This window comes from Melitaea cinxia, chromosome 6 (assembly GCF_905220565.1).
Source record: "Melitaea cinxia chromosome 6, ilMelCinx1.1, whole genome shotgun sequence".
In the NCBI taxonomy this organism is placed as follows: domain Eukaryota; kingdom Metazoa; phylum Arthropoda; class Insecta; order Lepidoptera; family Nymphalidae; genus Melitaea; species Melitaea cinxia.
Window position 1 is genome coordinate 8,666,374 of NC_059399.1, and position 21,625 is coordinate 8,687,998.

Sequence of the window (21,625 nt, forward strand, 5' to 3'; positions counted from 1 at the left end):
TCAGCCTGTTGTAGTCCATTGCTGGACATATGCCTCCTCAAGTACAAGACATACATTTAAACCTTATTTGAATTATAAATTTTAAAGGTAAAATATATATTTTAGAAAATAATAAATATGAACATACATCTAACACTTTAAGTTAGATCTTATATCATTAGATCAAATGTTCCATTTTTATGTCTCATTGTCCAGTTGTACCAAATATGGGAGCTACTTTACATATAGTTTAGGGTTACTGCCATCTGAGGTCAAAGTTTTGCTTAAGTTTTATATCTTTTTGCCAAAAAACAAGTTCTGTTAACATTTTAAAGTTAACTTTGTCTAAAGCGACTTTACCGCTATTAGAAACTGGTTTAGTTTCTGTCTTAATGTTTTTGTGTTTCCTTAAACTTTTTATTTCTAAAATAAACTTTTAGTTATTTATTACATTGTTAAATTTTGGTTTATTATTTATTTGTACGTAATTTTAATTTACTTTCTGTTAAATAACTAATAAAAAATAAAAGAGTACTCATTTTTGTAATAGTTAGCGTTCTTTGTGCTTGCATAAAATTTTCGTTTTAAGTAATACAACGTAATTCGGAAAATGCTGTGTACATTTCGTATTGTATACATTTGTAATAATTTAATACTCTTGCCAAAAAGATAAGAAGAATTTCCCTGTTTTATTTTTTATAATTGTAATGGAAAAGCACAGTGTGTGTTTAACTTTGTTTACACATGTTCATAAACATAATTATAATATTAAGTATAGGAAATATTAAATAGTACTTCGTTTATAATGAAATGCATACAGTGAAGTTTATAGCCTATCTATGCATCTTATAAATTAGGTTTCCTTTATTGGCTGAATAGTTTTTAATTTTGCTGTCAAAGTTTTGTTTAATGAATGAGTTCAATATAAGGTAAATATTTATATTATATTTTGTTTCTTTTATAACTTCTTCTGTGCTGTGTACCGTTCCTAATAAATAAAGAAATAAGTATGTATTTGCACAAGTATTATACAAATTGGGAACGCAAAATTTTTATTATTGTGTTTGCAGGCAAACGAAGAAAAATCGACTTCAATTATAGCAACAAGTAATACATCGTAGGTAGACGAAAAAATAGTCAAGTAAATACGCATTATAAAAGATTACTCCAAAAGTCGTAATCAAACCTCGATGAAATTTAAATGTGACCACATGATAAACATCGGCTTTTGATTAAATTAAAAATCATCAAAATCGGTACATCCAGTAAATAGTTATGCGGATTTTCGAGAGTTTCGCTCGTTTTTTCTGGGATTCCGTCATCAGATCCTGGTGCTCCTTATCATGATACCAAATTATGGATATCTCCTTTCCAACAAAAAAAGAATTATCAAAATCGGTTTATAAATGACGGAGTTATCCCCGAATCCATCGAATTGAGTAACCTCCTCCTTTTTTGAAGTCGGTTAAACAAAATATCAAAAGGTTCTTCAAATTTGTTAACACTTTGGTACAATGTACTGAATACAAAATATTCGTACATTTCCCAAATGACTTCACTTTACTTCACTGTACATATATTATAGATAGCAAGTAAGTGTATATATAAACATAGATAATAATGACAATAATAATTAAAGTAAGGCACAATATAATTAAAAATAAAAATAAAAAAATAGTCAATGTCTTTTTGCATTTAAGGTATCAATTAAGTTAGCATAATTTTGGTCGGTGGACTCACGTCTGCATTAGGAATACTAAGATAGAATAATTAGTTCTCTTAATGTAAGCTGCAGTAGTGTACCAAGTAAACGATTACTAACAAAACTAAAAATTGGAATAATAAAAACACGGGCATTAGCCTGTGGACATAACTTTATATATTAAAAAAAAAATGAATTCAATTGACGCGATATTCAGAATAAATTCATACATATTTCTAACATACAGAATAAATAGCATTTGCTTATAATTGAAATACTCCTAACAGATTTCAATCTCTTTCATCGGTTGAAAGCTGCGTTATCCGAAAGTAAAAACAGATCAGTAAATCACTTTAAAATTCAACCTAGCGACCTCAACTTACAAAGCACCCATAAGCATCACAGCTGTATAAGGACTAATTCAGTATGTACTGCAAATACTTTACCACAATATCTAAAGTTCCGTTACGACCTCTTCCATTCAAATCTGTGGCGTACACCGTGAAGCGAGAGTTGTTTTCCAAGCGAGCGTTATTTCGCACGTGCACGAAGCCAGTTCGTGGCGCTACCGCGATGCCTTCCTCGCTGCTCCAATACATTAACGCAGCGTTTTCACCAATATCTGCGTCCGTTGCCTGCGAATCGTTGCATCGATTTTAAATATTGTTATTGTTAATGTTTGACGATTGCGATAGGCTGAAGTGATGTGTAAATATTTTTTGTATAGTAGTGGGTTTCTGGGTGGTGTAAATCCGTTAGTTATGAATGGACATGAGTTCAATAGCTTTCAGCAATGTAAAGTGTAAAAGTATTCATTAAATATTTATATCAATATCCATAAAATAATGAAGAAAAGTTGAAAGTCAGCATTCAATATCCATACCGATAGCTACACTTATATTTATATATATTTTTATTTATGTATATATGTACCTACATATAATTGCTATTTGCCCAAGATAGGTGTTTTGTTATATATTCATAACTATGACAACGTGTTGCTGTGCAAAAGCATTTTTTATTAAAATATTAAGACAGCACAAAAACTGTGGTGCCTTTACTTATAAAGTTATAAATATTGAGCCATTTAAATTTAGATTTTTTTTTATATTGATTAGTTTGTATTGGCCCTGCTTTCTACTTAGTGGGTTGTGGGTTTGATTTCCGACTGAGTCTGGATGAAAAATTTGAATTTATGTATTTATATAATATTAATATTTAAAGTTATAAAAAAAATTACCATAGCAGATGGCTATTACCTATAACGAAGCATTAAGTTGCTTACCGTAGGAACAGACGACCGTGTGTGTATGTTACAAGATATTAATTATTTATTTATTTTATATCCATACTAAAAACTTCGAACCTTATCTCTTAATTACTTACCTTAATTTTATATTCAAATACGTTTAATTAAACTATAACCAAACCGTATTCTCTAAATAAATTCTTTTAATTATTAATTGAATTTGGAATGTTTTCATTAAATACCTTTAGCTCGACCAAAGCTCGTGGTAAAATCATATCATCGAGTTCCGGCTCTGGAAAACCGACATAAATTGGTTCGGTTTCCTTTCCAATGAATATCGGAGGATTATCGTTAATATCATTAACAATAAGGTTCACCAAACTACGTCTCGGATTGTATTCAATAGTATCGGCCAAAATCCATTTATTAGAACCGTAGTTATAGGACCCCGGTTCGAGTATTCCTGCGTTTAATGAACGCTTAGCGACCGATGTTACATCACTGTCGCAGGAGAGAATTAGTTCCACTTGAATCTGAGATAAAGTCATAAAAGCGATTGATTGATCTTCTCGGTCGATAGCCCTCGAATGTAGTCCTTTTTTGTCAATGTATAACCATGATTGATCCGCTGGCCAGCTGTTTGACAGCTCATATCGGCAATTGTTACTTGTTTCATTGAAGACAATTAAATTTTCATGAGGTTGTTCTTCAAGTCTCTCTAACACTATCAACGGGGGTAAGCCTATCTCAGTGTCACATTTCGGCAAAGCTTCAATGCGGAGCAACACCTGTAGTTAAATTTCAAAATTATTTATTTTTTATTTAATATAAAATTATAAAATAAAAACAATTAATTCGACGTCGGTTAAAATGTGAGAAGCAATTAAGTAGGAAGAAAGCCCAATTATATACAAGTATGTATTACAAATAAATTATTAATATAACCTAAATAAATTGTCTACCATTTTATTTATTTAGAAACTAGAATATAGCATGTTTGAATTTTAAAGATTTTAGAAATTTCAACTTTACTAAACATTATCACTGATGTATTGTTAATTTCTTATTTTAAAAAACAGAAGGTTTTATTTTTGCTTTATATTTTATTATTATTAAATTTGTGATGATGCTATTTTTTCTTTTGTAATTGAACTTTACACCTACATGCAAGAAAAGTATTTGGCAATATTAAAAATAAAGAAACAGTTTTGTATTCTGCAAAAAAGAAATAATATTTTCAGTGAATGATTATTATCAGAAGCTATTTTGATTTAGGTTAAACTTTGATATATACCTATATGATGATATATTAGCAAACGTTGTATTTCCAGTATCTATGATATTAATATTAAAATTAAAACTTTGCATCTAAATTTAGTTAACAGTAAATCCAAATACAATTTCGATCCGAATTGAAATGTACAAATACAATTAAAGCTCTTACCGATGCAGTGGCAGTAGCTCGACTGTTTTGTGTAGTGGCTATTACAGTGAAACTATGAACACCTGATTGGATAGAATTTGACAGGAGGATTTCACCTTCGTTATTAATTGTTATAACGTCCTGGAGAAACTCTGAAAAATAAATTGTGTAACTAAATGAATAAAGCTAAAAACTTAATATTGATACACTACATTACACGTGTTTATAAATTTTTGTAACGAAAATGTTGCATGTGCCTAGAAGGTACTCGTGTAGTTATTTGTAGCAATAGGTATAAGTTCTATGTCAAGCATATTTGCAAAGTAATATAATGCAAAGTAGAGCTATTTCAATTTTCTTTACTAATTCGGACTTTAAACGTTAACATATTAGTTGAAAATTATGTACCAAAAATGTTATAGCAAATGTTAAATGAAAATAAAAAAACTGACTGCATAATTAATTTATAGTTTCGAAAATGGCTTCGAATCCAAATGAAAATGTTGATTGATTTGTAAATAACAAAACTTTGAAGTGCTAAATATCTTTTATTAAAATATAAATCACTTCACTTCAGGATTATGTCGTTTCCCATTAGTAAAAGTGTTTTTAGAATCGGGTAATTACGTTGAAAGTTTAAAAATTACTTTTATAAGACAACACTCGTTGACTCTTTATTTAATTAACATAGGCTTCTGTTTTTGAAAACATTCATAGAATAGAAGAGTAATGTTTTTACTTTGTTACACTTTAGACATGTATTTGTTAAATTTCTTTACAGTTCTTTATAAAATATATTCAGACTTTTTAAGTCGTCTTTATTATTTCTCGGATCACTGAACGCTCAAAATCAGGCTTCTTATCTTTTCATATGGAATTTTATTGAACACGATAAGAAGAAAAAGTTGTTGAACCGAGTGCCGATGATGAACTTTAAATTTTCGAATTAAATTTTTTTTATAAGCGATTTAAAGTTTTGTAATAATTATAATATTTTAAACATAAAATGTTATAGTAATACTCATACTAAAGTTCGTAAGAAGTACTTATCATTAATCAAAAAAAATGTTACCTTTGTTTAGGCAAATCATTATAAAGTAAAATTATGTAATGTTTATGTAGAAGCGTTATAAAGTACATTTATATATTTTGTTTAGTATTTTAGATAAAAATATACACCATGTTAGATCACTGAATCAGCTTATAAACTTTCCTTTACTAGGGAAATGTTTCTTCAAATAGGAGATGGCGTAATCCATCACTCTATTGTGGATAAGTTCCCTATTAACTAATGAGTAAAGATCGCTATCGCATGTTTATGACAACAACTGGGCCCGATGAGTTTATATCATACATTAAAACTCAAATTTTATTAGGCACTAGAGACAAAAATATATTGTGACGCCTACATAAATATTATAGTTATTTCGTAAACAACGGTAAATTTTGTTTTAGGAAAAAAGTTTAAGGCGTTAAGCAGGTAAAGCAAGTACATGAAGATTACAATATTGATTTTGAATTTTGGTCATCCCTTTTTTCTACGGTAAAGATGGTTGTAACAAAATTTACTAATAGTCTTTGTAGCAAGAACTTTCTGTAAATTAACGTTTGCGAAATGATGATTCGAGATGGCCCAGTTAACACGTGGATCGAAACCAGATAGACCCAGGTTCGATTCCGTTCTAGTACTTTTAAAAATCAATATTTTATAATAAGGTTATTCGTTCGTTTTCTCATGCTCGATACTGAAGCATATAATCGCCAGGTGATCAGCATGTTTTAAAAGAATTACTGCGACGGGTATGTTCGCTAACTAAACTAAGATTAGGCTTTTATTCAATAATGGAAAATATATAGATAAAAATAAGCTAGTAAAATATCTAATTACCATCGTTAAATTGAAGAGAATACGCGATAGCTTCATTGTTGCTTGCAGTGGCCTCTACTCTTCCAACCACTCCAGTTTGTTCCACATCAGCCCAAAGGAAATATGATGACTTACTAAAAGTCACATCTGGTGGATTAGTAGTTCCTGTAACGAATAAAGCTTAGAGAAATATAGTCGAAATGAAACTATGCGGTAAGTGCGGTTTTTGTGGTTATTTGATAAAAAATAAAACTCGAACAGATTTATGTTCCTCTAAGTTTACTGTCAGGAAAACACAGTTCAAAATTTAGAAGTAAAATATTGAAATAGAAGATTTTAACAATAATAGTTTTATGAAATTTTTATTAGGTATATGGATTATTTTATATTGTTTCACTTTCAATATTTTTATTTATTTATTTATTGCCATTAATATACTACCATTACAGGTTTTTTACCTAATGCGATAGTACATACTAAGATATTGTAACCAAAACAACCACTAACCATAACATATAATCACTACATAGTATAAAACAAAGTCGCTTTCTCTGTCAAGAGGAAAGTTTATATGTATAATACATGCATAATATAATAGAGGAATACTGATAGTTTTTGCAACCGTGCGAAGCCGGGGCGGGTCGCTAGTAACATATAATATAATATATAATTTTAAAATGGTTAACCATTGGTTTTGAATTCATTATTCATAGGGATATTTTGACACACAAAAACAATATCTAAATATTTTTTAAGCATATTATGGAATAAAAACTAATCGAGTAAGGAAAAATTGATATCAGTGAGTAATTGTAATCTATACATATAAAAAATCAGTTGCTGTTCGTTTGTCTCGCTAAAACTCGAGAATGGCTGGATTTTTTGGCTACTTTTGATCGTTAATTATTTGTGAATGTTCAGGGAAGGTTTAAAAGGTGGTAAACATAAATAATAATTAACAGAAAATACTAAAAACGACAATTTAATTTTCCAATAAAAAATTTTCCTAGCTGTGAAACATCTGATGTCTTTTGTCAAAAAACTTGTCACGCCTTCATCGGTTATCAAATATTTATGGTGCGTTGGAGTCTTTTGTGCACATTTTTAACAAATATGTGTTGGTGATACGAAGTTCACCGGGTCATCTAGTTACAAATAATAAAACTAAGTAAGTATTTGCTAAGTTTCAATAAATTTGTACTCATTACTGCTGCCGCTACACATAGCTGCATGCCGTAACACAGGTTTTCCTAGTATGGCAGCAGAGGCATCCTAAATATATTTAATGTAAAATTGCTTTGTAACTACATTTAAGTGCAAATGTAAATCTTTTTATTTAAAACAAAATAAAGTATTATTATTATAAGTATTATTAAATATATTACTTGGCCAATGTTAGAACTAATGATAATAACGAAAATTAGACGGATATAAAACACACAAATCTCTAAATTACTATGTACTTTTTTGTATTAATTTATTGGTCATTAAATTATTTTAGTCTTATCATATAATTTCATTACTTTATAGATTCTTGATTTCATATTAATAGGTCGTGATAAATTTGTTTTTCATACACTGAACTAAATTAAATGTAGAATAACTATATGCTAATTAAATATACGGTTGGCGATTGAGTAAGTAAAATGTTTAAAGTTAGTACTTATAGTACTCAAGTAGGCTTACCTGAGCCTATGACGCTTAGCAGAAGTACGGCGCCAGCGCGACCAGCCTGCAGGGTCAGCGGGACGTGCGCGAGGTCCGCTGGCAAGGGAGCCGCCAACGGAGACAAGCTTACCGTCACGATGCCGCTCTGAACACTCGCTTGGAACGAAGACTGATACTCTGAAAATTTTAATGTTTTTTTTGTTATTTATTAGTAAAGGTTACTTGAAGACTTTTTAACTTAAAGTTAAACAAACAAAGTAACAATGAATACGCAAAAAAAAACAAAAATTTGTCGTGGAGTAAATCGGACCTCGAATGTTAACATCAGGATTAGTCTCAGAGGTCGGTATCGAATGAAATAATTTAGTAGGTAAATATATATATTTTTTAATTTGTTTTTACCAACTATCAAGACCCCAAAAAACGCCAAAACTTCTAAGAGTAATCAACTCAATGCCTGTCATTTAGGTAGCAGGCGATTAATATATTAACAAACTTATACGAAGTACGGATTTTGGAAATAAATTTAAGGACGTTCGTTAAATAATTTATAAATAATTGTGTTTGCAGGTAAACAAAGAAAAACCGACTTCAAATATATCGATAAGTAACACAACGTAGGTAGACGAAAAAATAGTCAAGTTAATACGCATTATAAAAGATTACTCCAAAAGACTGTAATTAGATCTCGATGAAATTTAAATGTGATAAACATGATAAACATCGGCTTTCGATTAAATTAAAAATTATTAAAATCGGTACACCCAGTAAAAAGTTATGCGGATTTTCGAGAGTTTCCCTCGATTTCTCTGGTATCCCATCCTCAGTTCCTGGTTTCCTTATCATGGTACCAAAGTAGGAATATTTCCTTTCCAAAAAATAAGAATTATCAAAATCGGTTCATAAACGACGAAGTTATCCCCGAAGATACATTAAAATATATATATATATATATATATATATATATATATATATATATATACGGTCGAATTGAGTAACTCCCTCCTTTTTTTGAAGTCGGTAAAAAGTGGTTCTTAAGACGATGAAAGTCTGTAGTGTCTATGTGAGTATACAGAAAACAATTTTAGAATATCAATAATTACCTCCCACAATTTGTATGTTGGTGCCACTGTATCCCGATATGGTAATCGCCTCGTGGTATACAACGCCATCCTCGATTCTTCCGCTATAAAGAACTTTGTCAAATGCCACTTCAGTTTGTGATCCTAAAAGAGTAAAAGCGCGATAATTAATAACGATTTGGGTAGGTATTATAACATCTGAACAATGCACCTTTAACTTTAAACTCTACACTAGGTTTAAATTCTTTTTGCTTGTCTCGTTCGAAACTTTTCATTCAAAATACATAGCTTTTGTACTGAATAGTAAGTGTTTCTGTTTTTTATTTTACATTACTCATGGTCACGTATGATATCGTTAAGTGCGGCATGTCTCGAGAAGCGGCCTGCACTCTTTTGGCATGACAGACCGTGATGTCCTAGCTTGTCGACATCACTGCCACAGATACATTTATGAGGAGCGCAGACCGGAACCCCAAGCCGTAGACAGGTTGCAATTCGGAGCGTGTCAGGCTCAAGAAATGTTCCTGTATTTGACAAAGGGAACGCGTGAAGCCAGTAGCTGGCTTCATGCGTACCCACGGCCAAAAGCCTAGCACGCGCCGAATCTGTACTACAGCTTAAAATATTCTCATAAGTCAATTTGAGCTAAATTAAAAAAAAAAAACACTTTCTACTTGTTCACTTCGACATCAACTTTTTTCAGGCTTTCACCGTCTATTTTATTTAGAAATTTTCTGGGTCAGAATCCAGAATACGAACAATAAAAAAACAACTTTTAAAAATCTAATCTAAATATCAGTAAATAATTTCCCACTTTCTTAAGAGAAAACAATTTAATGAATATAATGTTTTTGTATTTTGTACGTACGCATTAATCTATGACTCATGTCACGCGACCGATATGAAAAAAAACTTTGCAATCTAAAAGTCTGGTTATTAGGAAAGTTTTTAGGTGAAATATCACGCTAGTGTAAATTGTAGACATAATGGAAACGTGGATAAAAATATTCAAGCTCAATGGAGTATTGCCTGCTATTATAGTCTAATCATTTTTAGTGACGTCATAAGCCTGATAAGTTACTATTTATTGCGTTCATCAAAAATGAGTTCACGATTTTTCTGACACAAAGTAAAGGCATGGTCTAGATTTTAAATTTGAATTAGTAATAATTATTAATTTTTTGTTGTTAATAAGTGTAAAATTAAAGACCAATATAGATGAGAAGATTTTTGAGTATTTTCATAAAAACTAAATTCACAATTTTTAACACTTTGCATGTTATATTGTATTTATTTATTGCAGTACTCATTTAAAGCTGTGTTCTGTTTCTACGTTAGTATACGGCTTGCTTAATTTAGACAACCGTCCTGGTGTAGTGGCAGATATCAGGCCTTGTAGGTTTCTTCAGCGTGCCGCGGAGAGCACTTTAAGCTGTCAGAGGCTGCTATCAGCTTAGTGGACTAATCTCCGACTCTTTTTTTACATGCAAATAGAGGTACTGCCCAGCACTGGTATATGATAGGTTGAATCAATCAATAAATATTGTTTAGCTATTTAGAAAAGGAGCAAGTACCTGAATCGACGACGTCTAGCAGAAGTACAGCGCTAGCACGATCAGCCTGCAGTGTCAACGGGACGTACGTGAGGTACGCGGGCAAAGGCGCTGCCGACGGAGACCGGCTTATCGTCACAATGCCGTTCTGAGCACTGGCTTGGAACGAAGACTGATGCTCTGAAATTTTATTTTAATTTACTTTAATTTGCTTATCTTAACTCAACGAGCAGTCCTAGAGGTTAACAGACCACGATTTACTTTTAATGATAAAATAATTTATAAATATCAACACTTACCTCCAATAATTTCTAAACTGGTACCACTGTATCCGGATATGGTAATCGTTTCGTGGGATACCACGCCATTTTCGAGTTTTCCATCATAAAGAATTTTGTCGAATGCCTCGTCGGTTTCTAAAAATGGAAGAATGTGATAAATACAACATTTAAAACTAAGTTTTGATCTTAATCTAAACTAACATCTAATTTCATATAACTAGAACGAAAACCACACATTGTACGTATTTGTAAATTAAATAGAGTCGTGTACGTGCATCGCAAATCAATGAATACGCGATAATAAATGTTACTTGCGATATTGTGTTTGTCATTAGTAATTTAGTTATCTTTATAATATGATAAGGTATATAACAATAGCATTAAGTTTTATAGTTTTCACAAAAAAAAAATACACAATCATTTTTCTATGTAAAAATAGCCTTCTACAGTAAAATTAAAAATTGAAGTTTGTAAAAAATTCTATTTTATGCGACTATAATACTAATTTTATACATTTCTATAATTTTCTATCTATCATTCAGTCCGGCTATCTCTTTATGTTAAGATTGCGGATCCGCCAGTGGTCATTACGATACGAATCATTGTTCAATTTCTTTCTATTCTAAGATAACTGAAACTCATTTATTTATAAACAGCTGCAAAGACATGTGATGTTTAATTCCTAAACTTCGGTTTCGGGTTTTGTAGCTACTGGATGAAATGACTCCTCGATTTACTTCACGTGTACTCTGGTGTACCAAATTACTTAATGAGTTTGATGGGAATTTCTGTGTAGATAGTCTTACGAATTCTCAATTCAACTTATAATATACCCACGTAATATATTTTTTATGAAATACAAATATTTCAATATATTTAATAGTATAATTAACACAGTTTTCGTTACGTACATAATCAAATTAAATATAATGTTGTATACACATATGTAAATAACCTTAATATTCTACCTTATAAGAATAACAAATACAGAATTGAATACTTTTATAAATACTTCTTACACTTATTACTATATAATTTTTTAAATTTTATGCGTATGTGTAGCGTTACTCATATTAATTACGTTATACTAGTTAAACTCGCCATGTATTTATGTACTAGTACAGAAATAAAATTTAAATATTCTCAATAATTATTTTGCAGACGTTTTTTTGAAGTTTCTATTCTTCTGGAAACAAAATAAAAAACGAATCGAACCACATGTAAAACTGTTGATATTTTAATTTATTCAGTAAAAAGAGCATATAATCTATAAGGAATTTTGATTACGTCGAGTTAATAAATGAGTTTTAACAATAGAGTAGGTATATCATAGGGTGACCTGAGCTTATCATAAGTAGTCCTTACGATATCGTAATCGGTGGATATTAAGATCTCTCTCTATATATATATATATATATATATATATATATATATATATATATATATATTAGTGTATATATCAATAATATAATAATATGTATTAGACACATTTCAATGAACTAAATTAAAATAACATAAACAAAGAATGTAACGAAATTTCTTTTACAAAAAATGAAGTCGAGAATGCGAAATGGATAAAAAATAACCCAACCTAAAAATTACACAGTTTGATCCCGATTAAGTGTGAGTTGCAAATATCATCTTTATAGAAATTTAGAGATGTACCTATTATAAGACAAGGGATTCCCTTTATCTGCGCTAGAATAAAGCTGAGATGCAGGCACTGACTGCTGCCAGGTAGGTACTAATTAATACGTTTAATGAGATTATGGAATAAAATTATTTTAGGATTTTATATATAGAAAACACTTCAAACATGTCTCATACATGTTTAAAAAAAGCAACTTCATATCGGAAAAAGAAATATTTTTGTTGTTAGTAATAATTTTCAACATTGATACTTGTACCGTATCTGGCGACAGACCAAAGCATAGATGGTCTAATTTATTTGACATGCTACGGCTAACTCTGTATTTCGTTTTCAAAATCCCTAAAAAAATAGAGCCAGGCCCTAAACAAAATAAAACTTAATATTTTAAACAGCTTAAATTAAATTTGTCAATAAATCATTGGTAAACTACTGTAATTAAATACAGTTGTACAATAGAGTAGTATCTATTACGCTTGAATTGTTTTGTTCTAGACGAAGTCACGGCGAGAGTTACATTTGGCTTGGTAATTAGTAATCGGTGTACTTACATAAAAAAATACCAACCGATAACCTCCTACTTTTTGAACTCGGTTAAAATTTTTACTGATTAGAATAGTGTGTATGTTAATATTTTATTGACAATACAACAGTGGATGTTTTTTTTAATGTAGTTACATCAATAAAGTGGACCGTACCAGGGCTAGAATCATGAAAGTTTTATTAACACTGCTGGTCACAGGTTCTACTGTCGTTCAAAGCGGACATTTTTATTTGTACAAACATTTCTTTTAGATCAAGTCAATTGTGATAGAGACCCATCTCGTCAACTTACTACGTTAATAAAGAACAATTATCGGTGTGACCATGTTGCAGTGTTTTCTGTTAGCATATATATACCTAAAATATTTGTAGCTTTAACTCAATGGAGCAGCCTGACATATTAGCTTTAACTTCCCTTTATATAGTGTATGGGGACTTTCTCAACCGTGGGTGTGCTAGATTTTTAATTATCCTAACTGGGATACAATAATATAATAATATATAATACATTCTTTATTTGGACCAAATACTTAACAATTTTTTAAATGAAACGTCCTTTTGTATGTTGTTTGTCAAGCCATTAACTGCCAACAGCAATTTTTTTCATCTTTCCCAACTGATAATAAACAAATAAAGTAAATTTGTTATTGGAAACGAGTTGAGCGAGCAATGAAAGTAAATCATAATCAAATATAATTATAATCGACCTAAAATTTACAATTGTAATGGTATTGCGTGTCAATTAATAACAACGTTACCTGGATTATATGTATATAGTAATCAATTTAAAATATATTGGAACTATAACTGTAAGATAGAGCAGGTTCTGGAGTCACATATAGGTATGCTACTACTTTATCCTGGAATTTTTATCACGAAATAAAGTACATATTAATTATTTGTTCACGAGAAAATAAATATATTGTTTTTTATAACGTTTTAAATGTTTGTCTATATATCTGTACATTTTTATCTGGAAAGTTAAAATAAGATAAAGAAGGTCACATGTTGAAATTATTACTTTTTATCCCATAATTTGCATGGGATCAGGATAACGTCGTTAAAAAATAATGAGTATCCAGATAGAATCTTCCACGCGAACGAAGTTGTTTGGTGTATCACATGATGTGACTCTACTTAGACAAACTAGTACATTTTAATAGGAAGCTTATAATACATACATATATATATATATATCACTAAAAAATTAATTATAATTTTATTTATACAAAATATTATACATATTTACAATTCACAACTTAAGAACTAAATATTTACAGATAGTTTTGGTATAAATCATGTCCGCGTGGAATTGTGCCAAGAATGCTGGCAGCATTTCCCTGTTGAATCGCTATGATACTAAAAAATTAAGTATATTTATCGAGCTATGTCATAAAGTAAATATTTTTTAATCGATAGTTTTTCTCTAAGAAGAAGGTATTCAAGATACAGAGGCATTAAATTGAACGATATGTAATGCACGTATATAATTCCTTTCCATACAAAATATTAAAAAAACTCAGCAATTTAGCCACAAAATAGATATTAAAACTAGTTTTATAGTAGTAGTATAAATATAGTTTATAAAATAGTAATACTTCTTTACGTACGCTTGACTTGGGGAGTAAACAGGTGAATGCGTGACGAGAGCGTTACGAAAAGTGTGATCGGTCGAGGCTAACGGAAGTTGAGTGGAAGATATAAGTTAGTGATATAGAAACAGAGATAGTTAGTTACCTTTCGTAAGTTTTAATTCAGTAGTGTGGTCTAAGGCACACTCGTTTTTCTTGTAACAAAATAATTTCTACCCTAAATATGTATTCTAGTCTACTTTTAGTAAAAAAGTTTAAGTGAAAAAACGTAGTCGCGCGTATAGTTTATTAAATTATTATTTACACTGTTTTGCTCTTGTAGCTGAAGTGAGTTCTCATAGTGATGACACATTAAATATTATACTTTACAACAGCCTAATTGATGACATCTAATGCTGCTATGTAGACCGATAACATATTACTGAAATTCAGTTAATTACAGTATGTAAAATATCTTCATAATCGTAAGAAAAATCTAACAAAAAAAAGGTTAACTTTATTATGAACAGCTCTTTTATTATTGTTATTTTTTCTATTTATCCTTTTCTATACCCCTTTTCCTTTACCCTTTGACGAAAGGTTTACGGTCCTCTGCCTTCATATCATTATTATTGACCTTTTTTATTTTAATCCAAGCGTGGGTCGGAACTATCTTAACTATTTGTTATGGCTAATATTATGTTTTATGATACGAAATAATATTTGCAATGTATATACGTAGTATGATGTTAAACTGGTAAGTATATAAACAAATATCGAGTTTTAATGTTTTATATACAATTAGATCAATAGTATTTTTTTGTTTACTAACCATTAATTTATTATTCATTCATTTCTGGGATCCAAAATATCAAATAAACGCCCTTGTATGTTTGCGTTAGTTCACGAATTGACTAACCAGCAATGCATAAAGTGATACTTTGACCTATTTGTGATTTGTGATTCTTACCGAGATATGTAAATTTTATATTTTGTGTATATTAATCAATTATAAATATTACCATAATCATGTGTCACAACGGCAATTGTTCTTCCGGTTGCGCCGGCGCTAGTCTCCGCGCGTACGTCGAGGACAAGAACTTGGTTTGCAGCGAGGACGGAGGATGGAATCGAGTCGGACAGCACAAGTGTTGCCCAGTTTTCAGACTGCTGAAGGTGAAACCATTCGGTGAATGCTATGGAGTAAAGATAATTGATTTTATAATTCATTCGCGTGTATACACATAATATCAATTAAATATCACATTCAAATCGTTCAGGTGTTTTCTGAAGTATTTTAATTATGGCAAAGAATTCGCTGTAGAAATTAAGCAGCAGAAAATGTAATGAAAAATAAAACACAGTTAGTTGTACATACCTCCTTCTAATCTGAATATCGTTGAGCTGTCGTACCCACTGGCCAAGGATATTATTTGGTTGAATTCAAATTGACCGTTAGAATAATGACCCGTGTAATATGTTCTATCAAAAATTAATTGTTCTAATGGAGGCGTTTCATTTTCTATGACATCGAGTACTATCACGGCAATCGCTGTTTCAGTGTTCGGAGCTGATGCTATTAAGTCAAGCACAATTATTTTGTTCGCCGCTAGTACTTCTTCGGGTATAATTTCATAAACTTCCAAAGTTATAATTGATTCATTTAGCAATAAGTTAAAGAATGGTGCCAGTGCTGAAATGCATAATTTTATAGTACGAGCCTGTATTATTGTATTTTAAAAATGATTTGCAAAACTGTAAGTATTTACCTCCATGCAAACTAAAAGAAACATTTTCGTGGTATCCTTCGCTTAGAGTTATCTGGCTCAGGATAACAACGCTGTTGTTGATAGACCCCACATAACTTGTTTGTTCGAACTTCAATGTAGGGTTTCCTCCTTTTGTAAAAAAAGAATATAAAAATTCATACCATTATTATGATAATGACATTTTTTTGTATAGAATTTTTTTTCCATCGAACAAACTATAATATTAAATTATGGATACAAAAGAAAAAAATTCAATTAAATTTTTTCTTAAGTGTTTTCTAACTAATAAAATGATAATGAATCTCGATAGTTTCAAGCGGTTAAGAATCATCAAAGAATCATTAAAGTTTCTAAACGTTTTATAAGTAGTGTGCATTTCATTACTACTTCTTAGGCTATAACAACACAATGCTAGAATAGTCTCTCGTCAAATTGGCGAAGTTATATGTGCGAAATTGACAGAACCTATATTATATTAAATAAATAATTGAATTGAACTCATTGTACGAATTAATCTTTTCTTAATAATTAAATTGCTAGATATCGGATAGTACGCAACCACAAAATTAAAATCGGAGTATAATGATCAGATTAAATAATTTTTCTTTGTTATTTTAAAGTTTATTTTCTTTATATTTTTGTCACACTTCTCGTGAAGCTTATACTTAGTACATAAAAAGTTTAAAGACGCTTATTTTCATAAAGACATCATTGCTACTTACATAAGAACAAAATTTTATAATAAACATTACAAAACATTTTCAACATCGCAGTTGTAGTTTTTCAGCTATATGTGACATTTATAAAGATAATAAGTATATTTTACTGTCTGTTTTTATAATATGTTTCTCATCAAAATCGGCACAGCCGTTTCAGAGGTTAGCCGGAACAAACAGACAGACAGACAGATGTTATTATAAATGTTATTTTGGTTGCATTTAGTAAAAAGTGGTTATTTTAATATTACAAACAGACACTCCATTTTTATTTATTTGTATAGCTGTTGGTGGGTGATCGTGGGTTTGATTCATGGTCATGACAAATGTTTTTTTTATCAAGCCGACACACGATTTGATCCTACTATGGGCCGATGAGTGTGACACGTTTATTTCTTCATTTCTGTTACATTTCTCAAATAAGCGTTTCATTTATTTCGACATTAAATATTTTATTACATGATTTATGCTGATATCAAATACTAATTCTCTGGCTAATTTTTGTTAGTGGATTCATTTACTCATTCTTGTTTGATTAAAAATCTACTTATATTGGGTATATTTTTTCTTGTTATAACTATACGTTCTACGTGAATTAATTATTAATGTAGTATATAATATGATCTTTCAGTTCACCGGACTAATTAGTTGGAAACCGAATATAAGATTAATCTACCATGCTGTTACACTGCTGCTTTGTTGATCGCTATCTGGTATCCATTGTAATAGATATATGTATATTATTATCATAACAAAGACCTAATGTCTAAAGTGCTCTCTGAGCTGTGTGATAATGGATGAAATAACAGTAATAATGTGAATGGTGAATACTTTTATTTAAGAAATTTATAAAATTTATTTTATAACTCTGCGAACTGAACAATAACATTTTTGTTAAATTCATTTATTTATTTATTTAGTAAGAACCACCAACAGAATTCATTCACAGCTAGTTTAAAACAATAAAGTCACAAACTATGCATATACAATACTTTACCTTTTAATGAAATAACAATAGTAGCGTGAGCAGATTCAGTTTTAGTTTTATGTGCTACAACGGTGAATATCAAAATATCTCTATCTGTTAAATCGTGCAAGTTTTCATTTTTAAGTGTTAACGTGAAGTTGTTTTCTTCTCTTTCGACTAAATTGAACCACTGCGAACTGTCTGTGAAGTAGGAAAAAAAATGTTGTAATTGGTATTTGTATCGCGTTTTACTATTTCACGTATTTTTTATGTTTCGTATAGATATACAATTCTTCGTAATACTATACCTAAAATACACATTGACGTAGTATATATTTTTAAAAATTTATTTCATCGAGGAGTAGTGTCATATAAGCAAGGAGGATATTGTACGATCGTCGCGCCGAAACAAAAATTTAAAACAATTTAGTTGGTTCACTGAACATTTCAAAACGTACATACTACGTATACATACATAACTAAACATATACGTATATATTCTACGTCTTATACATTAAGACTGACTTTAGAAATAAGGTGATTTCTCAAGCTGTTCTTAAAAGCATTTATAGTTTTTAGCTCGTTCTAAAGAGTAATACGTATAGTGAAAGAGTTAAATAGAAAATTGGTGTTATGCTTAGGGATCTGGAGCATCATTGTAATGCATGGACGCTTAGAGTGTATTGGAGAGGGAGGGGGGAAGTAACTGGAAGTGGGATTGAAGATACAAATGTGAATATGGATCATTGAATAAATAATAAAGTAAAGAAAGGATGTGCATGTCATGGCGAAACTGAATTGGGGGGCACTTAAGAGTGTATGCTACCTCAAATTGCTTATTTTCCACTCGGCAGGATGCCCATATCTTCCAAACTACTGAATATTTAAGTTTCAAATTTATGTATGGTAAAGTTCAAGACATAAACTATCTTTCATATGTTTCGAAAACACGATTCCATAAAATTTTCTCGATACAAAAAAATCGCAAAGATACCTCTATTTTTGTATTAAAACCTTAATATCTCAGTAAATATAGAAGTTATGGACTTGAGATTAAGCATGGTAATTGAAATAAGTATGAAGAACATTTTATATGTTGCGTTTTTAAAAAAATAACCATTGGTAATGTTTGTGGGGAGAAAATACATATAATTCGCGCGATGAACAACCAAGCGCTCTCAATTCTCATGTGTGTTAGTACAGGTGAAATCTGAATTCGAGCTGAGGTAGTGTAGCCCCTTAAGTAAGAAATTGAGAGATTTGATCATATTAACTCAAACCAAAGATAAAGCATTAGCGCTATATTTTGTAGGCGCTCTAACTTATTAAGTAGCTTTTGTGTCAGATCTAAATAGCACACATCTCTATAGTCGAGGATGGGTAGAAGAAGGAATTACGCAAGCAAAATTTTTATACTAAAAGGAAAAAAATATTGAAGACCTTTAAGTGAGTGGACAGTGTAGTATATTTTTCTGCTGATTTCATTGCCATGAGCCATACAAGACAACCAACAATCAATTAACAATCTAAACGTTTTTCAAGTACTTACCGCCTTCAAGTTCAAAGGAGACGATTTCATCAAAACCTCGAATGAGCCTAATCACATTAGGGAAGCTTAAACCTTCTTGATTCGAATATTCACCGAAGTAATAGGGTTGCTCGAATATGGGTGGTATTACTTCTGTCCTAATAATTTCCAAAACAATTGTTGTATGGCCTTTAATTGCATTTATTTGAGATGCTTCTAAATTAAGTGTAATCACGTTATTATTTTCAATTACTTCTTCAGGTATATCAAGAAGTCGAATGACTATAGCACCAGACTCTATTGTTATATCAAAATACGACTCATAGTCTGTAACAATAATCAGGAGTTTGAGACTGTAGTTACAGTAAATAACAATGAATTACTTTGGTATTAGTATTTTACTCACCACCTACCAGGTTTAGTTCAACGGAAGATACAACAACGCCATTAAGTCGTATTTCTTCCAAATGTAAATAACCATTTTCTATACGTCCTATATAACTGTTTTTCTCAAATTGTAGGTTCATCGTTTCTGAAAAATTAATATTAATTAACTACTTATGATGAAGGACAGTTTTTTAGGGACTTTAAAGCGAAATATTTTAAATTCGCTCTGAAAGGTTAATATTTTGTAAAATTTCCAAGATAAAAATGATTTTTACACACTCGCTAAATTTTTAACTAAAGTAACTAGAGGGTCCCTTGTTAATAAAATCAAAATCAAAAGCAACTTAATTCAAATAGGCTTCAAAAGCACTTTCGATTCGAAATTTTACGAATTAAAATTTTAAAGTGATTATTATTTTTAGAAGTAAAGCTACCGATTTGGAATGTAGATTCTGCAGATGTATAAATATAAATGTAGATTATATAATATTTTGCATGAATAGCGACACTAAGTCTACACATGTTTAGTAACTATGTATGCCTGCACCGAATAATACGCTTTATTAATCAATTTCTTTTTAATAAAAATTTTAAATTTATGTTGAGACAATTACCAAATTGTATGTGGGATTTTATGATACATGCGAATATCATAACCGAGAAAGAGACGTTTACTTTGCACAGTAGGAATAAATTGTCATTCCATCTCGTGTTTATACTGCAATTATAACTATTTATATCAAAACAATCAATATTATTGTAACAATAAAAGAACCCTCGAACTTAAATATATCTAAAATAATATTTTTATCATAACCATAATGAAAATAGCTAAAATTTTACCTTTTGGCAAATCAATATGTATTGCTGCTTTTCCATCAGTAGTATTTGGTTTATTAGCTACAATTGCAAACATTAAGTTGCTATGTTGGTCTAATATATCTTGAGGAAGGGGATTGACTTGATTGGAAATCAATGCAATTAAATTTTCATTTTGTTGTAGAGTAAACCATTGTGAATGTTCTACAACAAAAAAAAAAGTTATAAAGAAACGTAATTATTACGAAAAACGGATAAAACATGATTATTACCTCCTTCTAAGCTAAATAAAACACTGCTATCGTAACCACTTTGAAGAGTTATTTCTTCTGTGAATACTAAACCTTTATCTTTTCTGTAAGATCCACTGTAGAATGGTCTTGAAAAGATTGGATTTACAATTTCGATTTCTGGTATATCAATTATCACACTTGTTATTACGGGTACAGCTCTTTCTCCTGTTGCTTCAATTTCCAACACTACAAATCTGTTTTGTGCAAGGTCTTCTATGGATGCCGTACTCGATAATGCAATTTTTACTACATTGTTAGTATTTAAAATGGTAAAGCTATTATTAAAATCTGAAATTTCAATTTAATTTGAAATGTTCTTTTAAAATAATGTCTTATACTGTCACGATTTTTTCGAATGTTTGTTTCTATACCTCCTTTTAATGTAAATGTGATTTGTGGTGTATACCCTGATTCTAAAATTATTTCCTCTACTGTCAGTTCTCCATCATTTAAGTGGCCGTTGTAAGTGCTCTTGGAGAATTTCAAAATTGAAGCTTCCGTTAATTCTGGAATACAAATGTATATCAGTATATACCCAAATCAAACAAATAAATATTTATTAATAATATGATAATAATTA

At 30.3% G+C, this 21,625-nt stretch overlaps 1 protein-coding gene across 1 annotated transcript in view; it reads right to left on the minus strand.

The window, feature by feature from the left end:
* LOC123654558 overlaps positions 1–21,625 on the minus strand; it is a 34,570-nt gene that overhangs the window by 4,329 nt on the left and 8,616 nt on the right. Inside the window, exons 10-26 of the mRNA XM_045590457.1 lie at positions 21,417–21,551; positions 21,025–21,333; positions 20,777–20,956; positions 19,953–20,078; positions 19,568–19,873; positions 18,049–18,219; positions 16,336–16,464; positions 15,945–16,259; positions 15,589–15,762; positions 10,823–10,939; positions 10,545–10,703; positions 8,992–9,114; positions 7,907–8,065; positions 6,242–6,385; positions 4,375–4,505; positions 3,173–3,718; positions 2,128–2,316 (exon numbers count right to left, since the gene is read on the minus strand). Of these exons, the coding sequence (XP_045446413.1) occupies positions 2,128–2,316; positions 3,173–3,718; positions 4,375–4,505; positions 6,242–6,385; positions 7,907–8,065; positions 8,992–9,114; positions 10,545–10,703; positions 10,823–10,939; positions 15,589–15,762; positions 15,945–16,259; positions 16,336–16,464; positions 18,049–18,219; positions 19,568–19,873; positions 19,953–20,078; positions 20,777–20,956; positions 21,025–21,333; positions 21,417–21,551 (3,413 nt within the window). The remainder of the gene's footprint in view (positions 1–2,127; positions 2,317–3,172; positions 3,719–4,374; positions 4,506–6,241; positions 6,386–7,906; positions 8,066–8,991; positions 9,115–10,544; positions 10,704–10,822; positions 10,940–15,588; positions 15,763–15,944; positions 16,260–16,335; positions 16,465–18,048; positions 18,220–19,567; positions 19,874–19,952; positions 20,079–20,776; positions 20,957–21,024; positions 21,334–21,416; positions 21,552–21,625) is intronic.